The following is a 16381-nucleotide window of genomic DNA, read 5'->3' on the forward strand; positions in this document are numbered from 1 at the left end:
CAGCAACACTACCAGCAAATTATCAATAGGATGAATAGGCATAGGCAGAGGGTGTATACTAGCAGGACACAATATCCTGTTGCAGATCATGCTCTACAATACGGTACCTGTTTCACCACAAGCACCATCTGGATTCTTTCCCCAGACACCAGTTTCTCAGAACACCGCAGACGGGAATTAGCACTAAACGTGTTCTTGGTCCTTGCCACCCACCTAAACTTAATTTACATTAATTTCTTTTGTCTCAGTATTTCTTCACAGTAAATACTCTTTCCTTCATCTGTTTTAGTTTTCTACATCTTTCAATGTCTCACCTGCCTATTTTTCACCACCCCTCACCCCTCCCCCCTCTGCCACGTACAATGCACTCTTTACTAACTCATGCATGATGTTTAAGAAGTAATCTCTGTCTTGTATATTAACCTGTCTTCCACCTTTAAGCTCTCAGGTTTTCAAACTTCCTCCAATGCAGTCCTCAACAATCAGTCTTTCCTTCTCATTCAGTCCAATAAGTCTCCCCTGACCCACAGTTCTGGGTGACTTTACTGAAATCTATCCCTTTTCCTAAACCTGTCCAGTTCTTTTCCTTCACCCCTCTTCCTTCCCCTCTGACCCTTCTGCCTGAAAAAGGAGCCACTGGCTCCAAAGGCGTGCCTAATTATAACTTTCTTTTATGTGTTTGTTCTGTTGCCACTTGGTGGGTAGATTTTTTATCTATACAATTAAATTATTTTGTAAAAATTGATTGTTTTCATTGTTATATTTACTACCTACAGGGTATGTAACAGAGAAGAAGTAGTTTGCATGAAATTTGTATAAATACTGTAATTCTGCTGTCAGCAGCTAATGTGTAATACATGTGAATGGAAAAAAAAAAAAAAAATGAAGACGTAATGCTACTGAAGGCATCTGATATTTTTTTCAGTTGTAGGGCATATAATTTTGAGATTTCATCACAAATGGCTCTGGACACATTTGCTACTTTTAAATATCCAGTACATCCTATGGCTTTCTTCAGAGAATACTGAACTGATAGGTCTGTCTACGTCTTGGAGAAGAATGTGGAATTTGAGCTCAGTTCACAAAAATTGAGATTTTCTTTATGTGTGTGTGTGTGTGTGTGTGTGTGTGTGTGTGTGTGTGTACGTGTACGCGTGTGCTTGTCGGAAAGGGGGGGGGGGCAGAGGGAGATGGTGGGGAAGTTGCCCTTTCAGATGTTGGGCAAATTATTATTCGTATAAGTGTTATATTTCACTGAATGATTTTAATTGAGAATCAATGCCTCTTTTTTGCTGACAAATTGCATAACTGTGCAGGCTACCAATATCAGCAGGAACATATATCAGTTATGGTGATGTTGGTTGAAACTATTCATTAGTACACTTTTTAAATTGTAGCTTTAACTACTTGCAAATTAATGTACATAAAATCACATGTAACTTCTAAAGCTCAGTTGCAAAATATATGTTGACTACTGTAATTTCTTATGTTATGACTTACAATAGTGGCATAACTTAAATATGTTATTTTAAATGTGAAACTAATGTAAATATTAACATGTAGCTGTAGGTACCCATCATAGGTCTTCATGTTTATGATATATCATCGAAATTCTATCTTGCAAAATTTGGCATGTTCCATGTACTAGCAACAAATTTGGATCAACATAATTCACACCAAAATAAATAAGTAAATAAAATACAAAAATACCTTGCATCATCCACTATAAAAGCTGCAATGCTTCAAAACAGCTGCAGTCTGCAGCTTACTGATGAGCCAAAACATTACTACCACTGCCCATCGTGAGACTGAATGGCACCTGGTGTCATTTTGGGTATGTGACAAAGTGAGGAAAGTTTATAAGTAGAGCAGAAATGTAGGGTGAATCATCCTAATGACAATATGGATTGCAAATTGATAAATCCAATTGACTAAACTGCTCTTGAAAGGGGAACATCATTATGGGCCAGTGCCTGGGAACAAGCATCTTGGAAATGTGAAGCTTGTTGGCTGCTCACATGCTAGTGTTATGACCATCTAAGGAAAGTGGTTAAAAATGGTGAAACTAATGAATTGGTAACAAGACATTGGATGTCAACAGCTCATCAAAGAATGTGGAGACCAGAGGCTTGCTTACTCTGTAGAGCAGGACAGACAGTGGCAATGTTTGGGTATGATTTTCCATGTGAACAGAAGCTCAAAACACATACCACACCACAGATACAGATTAGTGGGGACAATGTAATGCTAAAGGGGGCATTTACCTTAGCGTCCAGTAGAAATGTGGTAGCAATAGCGGACACTACGATGGCTGTGGACTGTGTGAACATTACTGTGGTCACTCATCAAGTCACATTTGACGTCTTTCCTTATGGCGAAGGCACGTTCCAACAGGATAACTGCTGCCTGTGTCACACAGTCAGAATCATGCTACAGTGCTTTGAGGAGTATAATAGCAACTCACATAGTTTTTTTTTTTTTTTTCAATAAATTTGCCACATCTCAGCTCCACAAACCACTGGTCAATAATTTGTGGAATTGTACAAATTACGTGTAAGGATGTAGCGCCACATATCTCTGGAAACCTGTCAAGAACTTGTTAAATCCATGCATGGCAAAAGTGCTGCTATTTTGTGTTTGAATTCTTTTTTTTTATTTTGAAAAATATTTTTTGTTTAATAGAATTGCTAGCTAGTCCTTATCTTCAAGAGGTGAAACGTTTAGTCTCGATGACAGACACACATAAAATGAAAAGTGATGACACTACCCTTCCTCGAAGACAAGAGAGTGGTAGGTTGGGAAAGGTTAATAAGGAGGACAGACCCTAGGATGAGACTGAGCTACCTAAGTTGAAAGCCAGCTGTACGATCATATTTTTATCACCTACAATGTTCCTGTTCCCTTTATCATGATGATGACACACTTTATAAAACTGAACAATGGAAAATCCAGGATGGAATGTAAACGACTCAGCACCTCCGCTAAATTGTTACTTTACAAAACTGGTTACACATGTGGTTTATGGTGGAATCGAAGTATCAGATCTAAAAATAATCACAGTTGATTGAAATTGATAACCTATTGGTGTTGTTTCTTGATTGTCATCTCAATAATGAAGAATGTTGGCTTTGATTTAATACCAGTTACATTTCGGACATGTGGCATACAAATCTGCAGTGCTAACAATATTGTGTCTTCAGAGGCTACCACACAGTTTTACATGAGTGCTATCAATAGCAAGTAACTGAGTCTCATGCCATCCCACAATGGGTTCACCTTCAGCAGTAATGATCCATTATATGACTCATTAGCTGAATCTCCCAGCTCCGTTTCATAAACATAATCACAATTTTCTTAACCATCCTAGCGATGACAAGCTTGCATGGGTGGCGCTAGAAGTTTTATGAATTGGTCTTCATTTTCCTACCTTACAGTCAGACCATACTCATAGGTCAGGTCCCATTATTGGGTACCTATTTGGTGAGCAACTTGTCCTGAGAAGTAATATGACATGTTTTATGGGCTGAGGGATAACAAATTGTACTGTTCTAATAAATGTTCCTTTCTGCCATCAAACACTATCTGCAATTTATCAGCGCACATTGATTCCAAGTCTCTATCCCCAGCCCTTGATTATAAGCAGATACCATGCTGATCATTAAAATTACAACACCAAGCAGCAAAGCAACTAATGATGTTTCACTTATTGTGATTATAGTTGTAGATGATTTGATAAGGTACATCATTCTGTGCTGCTCCAACTCCACACTGAAGTTCACCAGTAATTGTTCAGTGGCAGCATGTCAGCCTCTTGGCAATCCTTGACCAGATATTTTCTGAGGAACATGCTAGTCAGGGCAACTGCTGAACACTCTCCATATTGAAGAAGGTCAGGTCAGCAAGGGTTAGATGTGATCATTTCATGGAGACCTCAAAGGCAGGGCTCAGCCATCAGGCTTAACACAGCACAAGTTGAACTACTTTTGTCCAAATTAAACAAACCAGAGATAAGTGTTGATGTTATGTACCAAATGGCACTTCATACAATCACACGAGCTGTTGGGCCAGTACGATGGCAACCAGTGCCGTCTGACAGTGTTCTTTCTGCCCAGAGTCTGCTCACAACAATACATCAATTGTGATGCTATACAGAGAACTGGAACTCATGTGAGAAGATGATGTGATGCTTCTCCTGAGTGCATTATTGACGTTAGGTGCACCTCTACTACTGATGCACCTCTCTCTGCTGCTGTGTTAAGGGCAGCTGGAACAATGGTTACCGTGCTGACAGTCTAAGTTTTTGTATAGTCCTGTATGGTTGAGTGAACAATGCTCCCTTGGATCCAGAGGCATGGTGCCATTGAGATCCCACATGGTGATGAATATGGAATCTTGAAATCACTGATTCTGTGTTAGCACGGGAATCATCGGGTCCTTACCAATGAGAGCAGAATATTGGAGAAAAATAAACTACAATTCAATAGGCCACAATCCTGCTGCTGCCAAGTTTCAAAATATCCTGCTGGCCATTTCTACTTTTATATGAGACATAACACAGTCTCCTCACAAACTACAAACTTTAACATACCATCTAATCTTTCCTTAAATACATAATACAGAACGCATTACTCCTACTTACTTTGGTTGACTGTGCTGAAATGCTGTTCATTTGCATATCCAAGTATGCAGTACACTTCCTGCTGATTCAATGTTGTTGGATGCTGCCTTGCATTTTACAGTTTTAATGACCAGTAGTGTACCATTGTGTTTACTTCAGAGATGGTAACCATCACTTGGGTGCTGCAACGCATGTAGAGTCAAGGAAGCAAAGATCTTCCTCTGAGCAAAGATCTTCCAACTTGTGAATCAATAAGTGAATAATATGTAATTCAACAGTATTTTTTGACAAGAAGTGCCAAAATGTGGGACCTCATGATTTTTTGATAAGGGTTCATTGTGCAGCCACCATGATTACATTTAATAGACACCAAATGACATGGATATTTTAAAAGAACAATTCTTGTTGTCTGAAAGGCCTAGGACATTACTATGAGAAAGATTTTGTGTTTATAATTTCCAGTCAGGTACCTGATTAGAGATAATTCTAGGACAAAGACTAAGAAATTGCTGCCTTTGTCTGCAAACTAAGAGATCCTGTCTTTAAGTTATGCCAAAGGCCCATTGTCTACTTCCTTTTGCTTCTCCACTCTTCTTTCACATTTCTGCTATGATTTTTAATTTATAATTTGTGTTTTTGGTATCTTACATATTTTCTTGTATTAGCTTTATTTTTCGAAAAGGGGGGCTGCTCCTCCTCCATACTTTGTTTCTTCTTTAATATTACCCTGTTACTGCCTGTATTTCTCTCATATATTCTCCTGTTTCAATTTGTCATTACCTTATCTGTGACATGTCAACAGCCCTTTCTTTGATTTTCAAATCCTCAGGGTTCTGAATCTTGTCTGCTGTTAGCATTTCATTATGGTATTACTGTGTCTTTCTTGAAAGAAATCTGTAGTGTCTTTCTTACTTAATCTAAAGTAGTTCAGATCTGTTGCTTGTGTCACTTTTTGTTTGTTGTGTTCACTTCTTTATAGTAATATGTCTTCCTTTTCTACTTGTATTAGATCACTGTTTCATATTGAAAGTCACTCTGAAGAGCCAAAGAAACTGGTACGCCAGCCTAATATCGTGTAGGGCCCCCACGAGCACACAGAAGTGCTGCAACATGACGTGGCATGGATTCGACTAATATCTAAAGTGGTGCTGGAGGGAACTGACACTATGAATCCTGCAGAGCTGTCATAATTCTGTAAGAGTGTGAGGGGGTGGAGATCTATTCTAAGCAGCATGTTGCAAGGTGTACCTGATATGCTCAATAATGTTCATGTCTGGGGAGTTTGATGGCCAGCAGAAGCATTTAAAGTCTAAAGTCAGAAGAGTGTTTCTGCAGCCGCTCTATAGCAATTCTGGACATATGGGGTGTCACATTGTCCTGCTTGAATTGCCCAAGTCTGTCGGAATGCACAATGGACATGAGTGGATGCATGTGATCAGACAGGATGCTTATGTATGTGTCACCTGTTAAAGTTGTATCTAGACATATCAGGGGTCCTATATCGCTCCAACTGCACAAGTCTGACACCATTACATAGCTTTCATCAGCTTGAACAGTGCCCTGCTGACATGCAGGGTCCATGGATTCATGAGGTTGTCTCGATACCCTTACACCTCCATCTGCTCAATACAATTTGAAACAAGACTTGTCCAAGCAAACAACATGTTTCCAGTCGTTAACAGTCCAATGTCGAGGTTGATGGGCCCATGCAAGGTGTAAACCTTTGTGTCATGTAGTCATCAAGGGTACTCAAGTGGGCCTTTGGCTCTGAAAGCCCATATCAATGATCTTCCATTGAATGGTTCGCACGCTGACACTTGTCGACAGTCCAGCATTAAAATCTGCAGCAATTTGTGGAAGGGTTGCACTTCTGTCATGCCGAACGGTTCTTTTCAATCATTGTGGGCTCATTCTTTCAGGATCTTTTTCCAGCCACAGCGATGTTGGGGATTTGATGTTTTACTGGATTCCTGATATGTATGGTACACTCGTGAAATGGTCGCATGGGGAAATCCCCACTTCATCTCTGCCTCAGAGGTACTGTGTCCCATTGTTCATGTGATGATTATAACACCACATTCAAACTCACTTAAATCTTGATAACCTGCCATTGTAGCAGCAGTAACCGATCTAATAACTGCGGCAGACACCTGTTGTCTTATATAGGTGTTGCTGACCACAGTGCCATATCCTGCCTGTTTACATGTCTCTGTATTTGAATATGCAAGTTTATTCCAGTTCCTTTGGCACTTCATTGTATTTTCCTTACACATGAACTAATAATCAACATATTTTCACTGCAGTTGGCATTTTTACTGTGAGTTATTATGGTAATTTTGGTATTGGACTTCATGCATTTCTTTAATGATGTAAGTATACTTCACTTTTCTCTGTCATGAAGAAATCCAATGACAGGGTTGATTAATTGATTTGTTATCAGTCCAGTTAAATCATACAGCACAAATTATACAATTTATACTGTACAAGTCAATGAAAAGTTGAAGTAATACATAGTCTTAGCAAATTAAAATTAGGTACATATTCTTACAATTTAATTTTTTGAACTAAATCTTCCTATGAAACAACCATATATGTATTTAATGATTCACAGACAGACGTAGGCATTATGAGTAGACTTGCCTTAGATGAATGTGTAAACTCACTTACACAACTTATTCTGACATTTTTATATAGTTCTTTATGTTTATGGTCATTTGAATTTATTCTGACTATGTATTAAGTGTCTTCGATACTTGTCTGATTCAACAGCCATTAAAAAGTTATATTTTTTGAAATTTTCAAAATCTGTTTTGCTTATGCTGTAGTGTATACAATTTACACTTAGTTTTTACATTTTATATAATGAAAGACTTCATTTTGCAAAGACTATCATTATTGTGTATTTTAATACAGTGTGACAAGCTTTTGTCTTCAAAATTGTCTCTGGCTCTACACACCCGTGTTCACACAGGAGAAAAGCCTTTTGAATGTGGAGTGTGCCACAAACGTTTTACTCAGAAACCAGCACTTACTTATCATATGCGACTACACACTGGTGAACGTCCTCATATTTGTCGCTTTTGTGGAAAAGGATTCAACTCAAAGGTAAATACACTTAAGAATTAATGTGGAGAAATGCAACTATTACTAAAGTGAACACAGTGAAAACAGTGATGCATAATACCTGCCTTAAATCAAGGGGAATATGGACATCAGAGGAAACACAATAAAGAAAATTCTAGTTCACAAGGGTCACTTGTGAAATGAATACCGTAACTACAGAGTTTATCAATGGGGACAAAATTAATACCATTTATCAATCGAAAAAAAATTCACAAAAGCAAATGTGAAAAATCAGTTAAAGCATAAAATAAAAAAGTTATTAGCCTTTATCTTTTCATAAGGAATATAGTCATTCAGAATAGTAATTTAAACATCATAACAACACTGTGTTACAGGTAGAGCATAAATCTGCCTGTTGACAGACATGTATTCATTGTTTTTCATGAACTTTTTAAGGCTTATGATAGGAAGAGGGCATTCAAATTTCCCTTTTGAGAAAGTTGGAAGTATGGACAATGATACTGCTATGTGCACCATTCTACAAATTTTATAACTCTGCTAGTAATGGATAGATAGAGATACTTTCATTGAATCTTGGAACAGACTGGCAGCCACTGCTCATAAGTGCAGATCTCATGTTCTGAGGCTGATTCCAAATAAACTGTTCACCAATATTGCATAGGTAACTCCCATTCCACTTGTGTCGTTGGACCTAAACTACTTAATAAAGATCTCTTCAAGCCAAATTTATGATAAAGATAGCTAAATCATGGCAGAAAATCTGTGAGATTTAATATCCCAATACATAGAGTAGCACAGTGATGTCACAGCATGTTGTTTTACAGCAGTAAGCAACATTAGTTTGCCTTTTCTGGATTTTCTAAACTTTATTCAGCTTTTCTTTCTATTTCTTAATTTGAGATTTTGTTTATTTATTTATTTACTTGTATTTTTTGGTCTCCATTGCACTACTTCAGTCAAATTTATGAAAAGGGTTTTTCAGTTTTCCTTTGGTTCAGTACAGCAGTACTTCTTCATTCTCTCTCATCTCAGCTTTATTTCCTCATTTGAAACCACTCTTTCCGCCATTACTTTGTTGATGTGTGTTTTTAATCTGATTTGTTTTTCTTTGACTTTGTTGATTTCATTTGTTTTGTTTCTCAAACCTTCAATTTTAATTTTTAGTTACCTAATATCTCCCAAAGATTTTGATAAGCCATCTTTTTCTCTTAACTGTTCCACAATTTCTCTATTATTCTCATGATAATTCTGTTTTATGACGTTCTAGTTGCATTTCTCCCTAATAACAATCATAATCACATCCATTTTGTTGTGTGCTGTTCTATTAGAAAATAGTCTCCAGTGTTTATTTTGTTGGTAATTTTTGTTTATGCATGTTCTTTTCTTTATATATTGACTGTGCTATTACTGCAATATTAGCTGTTTTCTCCCATTACCCTCAAAAGGAAAGTTTAAATAAGTGATGCTAATGAAATAGCAGTCTAACCCAGTGTCATAAGAGGGTGAAAAGATATTGAAAATCTCATGTTGCTCACATGCACTGTAGATTATGTGGCTTTAATAGGTGAATTTGAGGCTATTTCCAATCATGATTTCTTAGGGTTGTATCATTGTATATTCCATATTCCAATACACAGCTGAACAACATTGAACAAATGGTCATTAACCTGTTTTTACAGGGAACTGATCAGACAATTCTTTTTTGAATCTGACTTTGAATTTTGTGTTGGTTATGGTAACTTCTCCTGACATGACTAATTTTGAGTGGATATCAAAATTTCTTAAGAATCTTAGTATTGAAGGTGAATCAATACAGTCACATGTATTCACACAAATATGTATAAAGTTTATTGCAAGAAGCTTGTTTTGTTCCTGCAATATTCCATTACTAATTTTAAAGTGATTATTTGTTCTGTGCAGTTTGTCTTTGGTCTGAAGCTTTACTGGTGTTCACCAACATTTTGCTCTAGTTGATGATTTAATCCTACCATATAAAATCATAGGAAAAATCTTGTAATTGCAGTCCAAAAGACGGTTCTTTAGATTAGGCAACTCTCCATCCAATCCAAATAACGATAGCTGTAGGAGATCCATCAGTGTCAGTGTAAGCTAAAAAGAAATGTGCCCTACAGGCAAGAGTATTATATCCCTACTGATTAACTACCAAAACATTTGCAACAAAGAGCCAGTTTGATGTGCATGTAAAAAACAATAGAGCTCACATAATACTAGGTACAGGTAGCTGATGAAAATGCAAAACTGTTAACAATGAGGTTTTTGAAGTTAATCTAAGTGTGTATCAAAAGGATAGGCTAATGGCAAGTGGAGGTTGTGTATTTGTCACTGTAGACAAGCTATATTTCTTCTGTTTTGTCAGTTTGAGGTTTTAATAATGCCTGATGTCTTTCATCATGAACTTCATCAAAATCTTCAGTCCACCAGGCATGTTTTTTATACATGTTTAATAGGTCTAATTTTTCAGCTTTTTGTTTGATGACTGAAGTCAGTTCTTCTAAACTGAACATTAATTTTGTAATTTATAGAAAATTTTCATTTCTGATTAATTTGTATGGGCTGTAATTCCTCTTTTCTTTTTTGATATTTGGTTTTTTCTTCTTTAGAAATGTGAATTTAATTTTGAAATTGACTGTGTAGCTTTATGGGCCTATGTCTATTCCTCTTACTATTTTAACATTGTAGTTTTATCTGTGATAGGATATGTCCATGCATACATAACTCAGTTTCCATTCTCATTTTCTCCAGTCAGGATATTTCCAAGCTTTAAATTCGTTTGGGCTCCTTTTGAAGAATGTGAATTTAAAGATGAGATTGTACTGTCTGCAGAGTTCAATGAGGTTTGGCTGTTCTTACTAACATGTTTCCATGTCTACATCTACATAGCCTAAAACTTGCCCCTTCTTTCTTGGCCTCCATTAAAAAAATTTTCCTGCTAAACATTTTCCTCATTAATGGAGGTATGACATTTGTGACAGAGTAATTTTTGTTGTTGTTTATAAAGTTAAAGTTGCAATTTTTTGTGAAAATAGTTTGAGAAAATCTATTATTCTTACATTCATTATGAGCCCTGTTCCTAATTGGGAATACTGTTTCATAACACTCCTGTTGGCAATCCTGTGCATTTCTAACTGTTAGTTCCTTCATCATGGAGGAAAGAGGGATAAGCTTGGGGGATTATAAAGGATAGGCAGGTCCTTAGACAATAAACAAAATAAACAATGCATTATGTCATTACACTGAAACTAGCATCCTGATCAGCAACCTAGTGACAGCATCTATTTGCAGGCAACTTCTGGAATACTGTTCAATTTATTTTGATCCTAACAGGGGTATTTACCTTTACAAAAGGTTTATTACAATGGTGAAATATTGTGCAGCTTTTGATTACACCGAAAGACATGTGAGCAGAATTAGCATTCATTCCACAGGTAAAGTGATTTTTCTTTTCTGAAACGACTTAAGCTATATCTACCTCATAAAAACACACTGAGATTTTGAGATGACAATTTTAATACCCAAATCACTACAAGGGTGTTCTCTCTAATCAGTGTTTTCTGATATATTAAACTTTTAGTCTTGATACTGTTGTGCTATCTGTAGGTCTATTGTAGTAAGCAAAACTTATGAAACATGCAGTCTCATTTTGTGCAAATACCAGACATTATGGATAGAAACAGATGTCATTTTTTGTAAAAGGAAACAAAATCACTTTAAATATACCAAATAATTGTCACAAAACTACTTGATGCTTCCTGCCAAACTGATATTTGGTCTTCTACTCAAGTAGAAGTGATAAACGAAATTCTTCATAGTAAATAAAAGTAGGAATTCACTGACAGGCTGTAATTCTGTCATTTGTAAAAGAAAGAACTGTCTGTAGAATGTTTCAAACTATCCATTACCCTTTCACCTGACCAAATGTAAAAACAATAATAATCTCATTAAAATTTGGAATTTCAGAAAGAAAAAAAAGAAAGAAAAATTGGAGCGTTTATTATTATTATTATTATTATTATTTATTTTATGACCTTCATTGGACCACTCTAATCAAAAATACAAAGTTTTAAATGAGTTGTAACACAGGGATGCAATTTGGCTCAACAATAACTTAAAATCATATTTAGGTAATATAATTATTAGAGTCTATTCTTATATGAAAGGTGTTTTGCTCTTCTGTCTGCCCAATATTTCTTCATTCTTTCAGAGATTTTCTTTCTTTCTTCATCTGAGACCACTCTTCCTGTACTCCTTTTTTTTATTTTCATTTGTAGTCTGGTTTGTGGGTCTTGCAGTATTCTGGTTTTCTCTGTCTTGTTTTTTAGGTCATTTACTGTAATTTGGAGGTCTTTTACATCTTCCTTAATTTCTGTGATCCATTTAATGTCGCTCTTGCTGTTCCACAATTTTTGTATTATTTTTTTACTAATTCTGTTTCTGGAGTTCTCATCAGATGTCCAAAGAATGAGATGCATTTCTTCCTGATCCTGTTCGTGATGGGTTCTATTTTCTTATATACTGTTTCATTTGATGCTATTCTCCAATGTCCATTTATTTTATACTGTTTATTTATACATGTCCTAATTATTCTTCTTTCTATTTTTAGTATTCTGTCAATTTCTGCTGTATTAGTTGTTTTGAATATAGTTTCAGCTGCATATGTTATTTCTGGTTGTGTAACTTTTTATAGTGTTTTAATTTTGCATCAATAGATAGGCTTTTTTTGTTGCATGTAGTTTGGTAATGTAGTTTGCGTAGTTCAGTTTTTTTATTCTCTTCTGCCATGATGGCTTCTCATTTAGATTGTATGTTATTATTTCGCCTAAATATTTAAATTTCCTGTTCTCCTATTGTAATTTTGTTTGCAAGTGGTGGATCAGTTAGCATAATCTCCATTTTTTCAAATGATATTCTAAGGCCTACTTTCTCTTTTATTTCTTGTAGTGATTTCACTTGTTTCCTGGCTTCTTGAACGGTGTTGGCTAGGAGAGCAAGATCATCAGCGAATCCCAAGCAGTTTAAGCTAATATCATCTTTTGCACTTCCAATTCTTATCATCTTTGGATTGTCCTTGTACCATTCTCTCATTACGTATTCCAGTGCACAGTTGAACAGTAATGGTGATAGGCAGTCACCTTGTCTTAAGCCTGTTTTTATGAGGAATGGTTCCGAAATTTCTCCTCTAAACTTCACTTTTGATTTGGTGTTGGTTAGAGTGAGCTGTATTATTTTAATTAGTTTTGGATGGAGTCCTAGAATTCTTAAAATTTTTAATACTGAAGGTCTGTGGAGACAGTCATACGCCTTCTTAAAATCCACAAATGTTACTGCCAGAAGTTTGTTCCATTTCTTGTAGTATGCCATAATCAATTTTAAACTAATTATCTGCTCTGCACAGCTTCTCCATGGTCTGAAACATCCCTGATATTCCCCTAACTCCTGTTCTAATTGCTCCTTGATTCTTTCATATAGGATCTTGGATAGAATTTTGTATGTGCAATCTAGGAGAGAGATTCCTCTGTAGTTGTCTGGGATGCTCTTATCTCCCTTTTTGTGTAGTGGGTGGATGATAGCTGTGGTCCAATGTTCGGGGAATCGTTCTGTAACCCAAATTTTTGTTAGCGCCATGTGTAAGGAGGTCTTGAATGTGTCACTTGCATATTTCCACATTTCAACAAAAACCTGATCTTCTCCACATGCCTTATAATTTTTTTGTTCTTTATGAATTTTTTCTATTTCTTGGAAAGTTGGAGGGCCTAGTGTTAGTGTAGGGACCTCATATTGTTGTAGTTGTTTCCCAAAGATTTTATAATAGTTCCTGGAGTTGGTTTTATGATAATTACCTTCTATAGAGTTTATAATATCTTTATGGAATCCTCTCTTGATTCTTCTAATATTTTGTGTGAATTTTTTTCTTTCATTTTTTAGGTTGATGGCATTTTCTTCAGTTTTATGTGTTTGAAACTTTAACCATTCTTGGTGTCAATCTTCATGGAATTTGTCACATTCTGATGTCCACCATGCATGTTTCCTTCGTGGGTTCAAGGGAGCTAGATTCTCTGCTTCTTTTTTAAGATTAGGCACTAGTTGTTCTAGATCGTCTGTTAATTTGATGGTTTGTGTTATTTGTTGGTATTTATTATTTTTAATTAGCTGATGTGGGTCAAACCTCCTTTTTATTTTGTTAGTTTTTCTGGTCCTCTTCTTTAATGGAGTGAATTTGATTTTAATTTTAACTATATAATGGTCTGAGCCTGTGTCTACTCCTCTCAGTACTTTAACATTGTGGATTTTTGTTCATACAGACATGGTCTAGCTGCCACTCCCCCTTCCTCCAGTCTTGATGTTTCCATGTTGTAAGTTTACTTGGCTTCCTCTTAAAGTATGTTGATTTAGATATAAGGTTGTGTTCTCTGCAGAGTTCTACAAGTCTTTGACCATTTTTGTTCGTAAATTTATGTGGACTCAATTTTCCAATTACATCTTTATATTTCCTTTCTTTTCCCAACTGAGCATTGAAATCTCCCAATAAGATTTTTACATTCTTTTTATTTACTCTGTTCACAGTTTGTTCTAGAAGGTCCCAAAATTTATTTACCTCTTCCTTTGTTTTTGTTAGACAATTTTTTTCATTTGTTGAGGCATGAGCATTTTTATTGTATAGGTTTTATACATTGTTTCAAAGCTTAGAGTCGCAATTCTTGGTGATACTGCTTGGAAATCCGTCACTGAATCCATTATTTTTATGTTTACTAAAAACCCTGTTCCAAACTGGGAACATTGCTTCATTGCCCTCGGTCCTGGTTTCCCATTATAATTTCTGTATCCTTGTGATTCGAATGGATCCTCTGTGGTGTTTCTCATTTCTTGGATCCCTGTTATTAAAATTTTTTGTTTATTTAGTTTATCTGTGAGCTCCTTGAGTTTTCTGGTCTGAAGTAGTGAGCTTATGTTGTGTGTTGCTATATACACTCCTGGAAATTGAAATAAGAACACCGTGAATTCATTGTCCCAGGAAAGGGAAACTTTATTGACACATTCCTGGGGTCAGATACATCACATGATCACACTGACAGAACCACAGGCACATAGACACAGGCAACAGAGCATGCACAATGTCGGCACTGGTACAGTGTATATCCACCTTTCGCAGCAATGCAGGCTGCTATTCTCCCATGGAGACGATCGTAGAGATGCTGGAACAGCTTGCCATGCCATTTCCACCTGGCGCCACAGTTGGACCAGCGTTCGTGCTGGACGTGCAGACCGCGTGAGACGACGCTTCATCCAGTCCCAAACATGCTCAATGGGGGACAGATCCGGAGATCTTGCTGGCCAGGGTAGTTGACTTACACCTTCCACAGCACGTTGGGTGGCACGGGATACATGCGGACTTGCATTGTCCTGTTGGAACAGCAAGTTCCCTTGCCGGTCTAGGAATGGTAGAACGATGGGTTCGATGACGGTTTGGATGTACCGTGCACTATTCAGTGTCCCCTCGACGATCACCAGTGGTGTACGGCCAGTGTAGGAGATCGCTCCCCACACCATGATGCCGGGTGTTGGCCCTGTGTGCCTCGGTCGTATGCAGTCCTGATTGTGGCGCTCACCTGCACGGCGCCAAACACACATACGACCATCATTGGCACCAAGGCAGAAGCGACTCTCATCGCTGAAGACGACACGTCTCCATTCGTCCCTCCATTCACGCCTGTCGCGACACCACTGGAGGCGGGCTGCACGATGTTGGGGCGTGAGCGGAAGACGGCCTAACGGTGTGCGGGACCGTAGCCCAGCTTCATGGAGACGGTTGCGAATGGTCCTCGCCGATACCCCAGGAGCAACAGTGTCCCTAATTTGCTGGGAAGTGGCGGTGCGGTCCCCTACGGCACTGCGTAGGATCCTACGGTCTTGGCGTGCATCCGTGCGTCGCTGCGGTCCGGTCCCAGGTCGACGGGCACGTGCACCTTCCGCCGACCACTGGCGACAACATCGATGTACCGTGGAGACCTCACGCCCCACGTGTTGAGCAATTCGGCGGTACGTCCACCCGGCCTCCCGCATGCCCACTATACGCCCTCGCTCAAAGTCCGTCAACTGCACATACGGTTCACGTCCACGCTGTCGCGGCATGCTACCAGTGTTAAAGACTGCTATGGAGCTCCGTATGCCACGGCAAACTGGCTGACACTGACGGCGGCGGTGCACAAATGCTGTGCAGCTAGCGCCATTCGACGGCCAACACCGCGGTTCCTGGTGTGTCCGCTGTGCCGTGCGTGTGATCATTGCTCGTACAGCCCTCTCGCAGTGTCCGGAGCAAGTATGGTGGGTCTGACACACCGGTGTCAATGTGTTCTTTTTTCCATTTCCAGGAGTGTAATTTATTTGCTCATATTTAATCTTCTTTTGTGTTTTAGTGTGCATTTTGATGGTTGCAAACGCTCCGATTCGTTGCTGTCTTCTAGTTGACTACCCACCGAATCCGATGTAGCCTTTTCCTGCCTTTTTGAGCAGGTCTGTGGAATTTTTTTCCTAAAAGACCTTTCCATTTTTGACTTTCAAAGGTTGTCAACCTTAGTTGGAGCAAGCTCCGATTTACAACTATGGTTGTTAACCGCAGAGGGTGTGTTTGGTCCACGAGAGCTATTTTATTTCACTCAAGTC

At 37.9% G+C, this 16381-nt stretch overlaps 1 protein-coding gene across 1 annotated transcript in view; it reads left to right on the plus strand.

The window, feature by feature from the left end:
- LOC126467333 (zinc finger protein OZF-like) overlaps positions 1–16381 on the plus strand; it is a 94840-nt gene that overhangs the window by 37165 nt on the left and 41294 nt on the right. Inside the window, exon 4 of the mRNA XM_050096457.1 lies at positions 7532–7723. Within this exon, the coding sequence (XP_049952414.1) occupies positions 7532–7723 (192 nt within the window). The remainder of the gene's footprint in view (positions 1–7531; positions 7724–16381) is intronic.

The sequence above is a fragment of the Schistocerca serialis genome, chromosome 1 (assembly GCF_023864345.2).
Source record: "Schistocerca serialis cubense isolate TAMUIC-IGC-003099 chromosome 1, iqSchSeri2.2, whole genome shotgun sequence".
Classification (NCBI taxonomy): Eukaryota; Metazoa; Arthropoda; class Insecta; order Orthoptera; family Acrididae; genus Schistocerca; species Schistocerca serialis.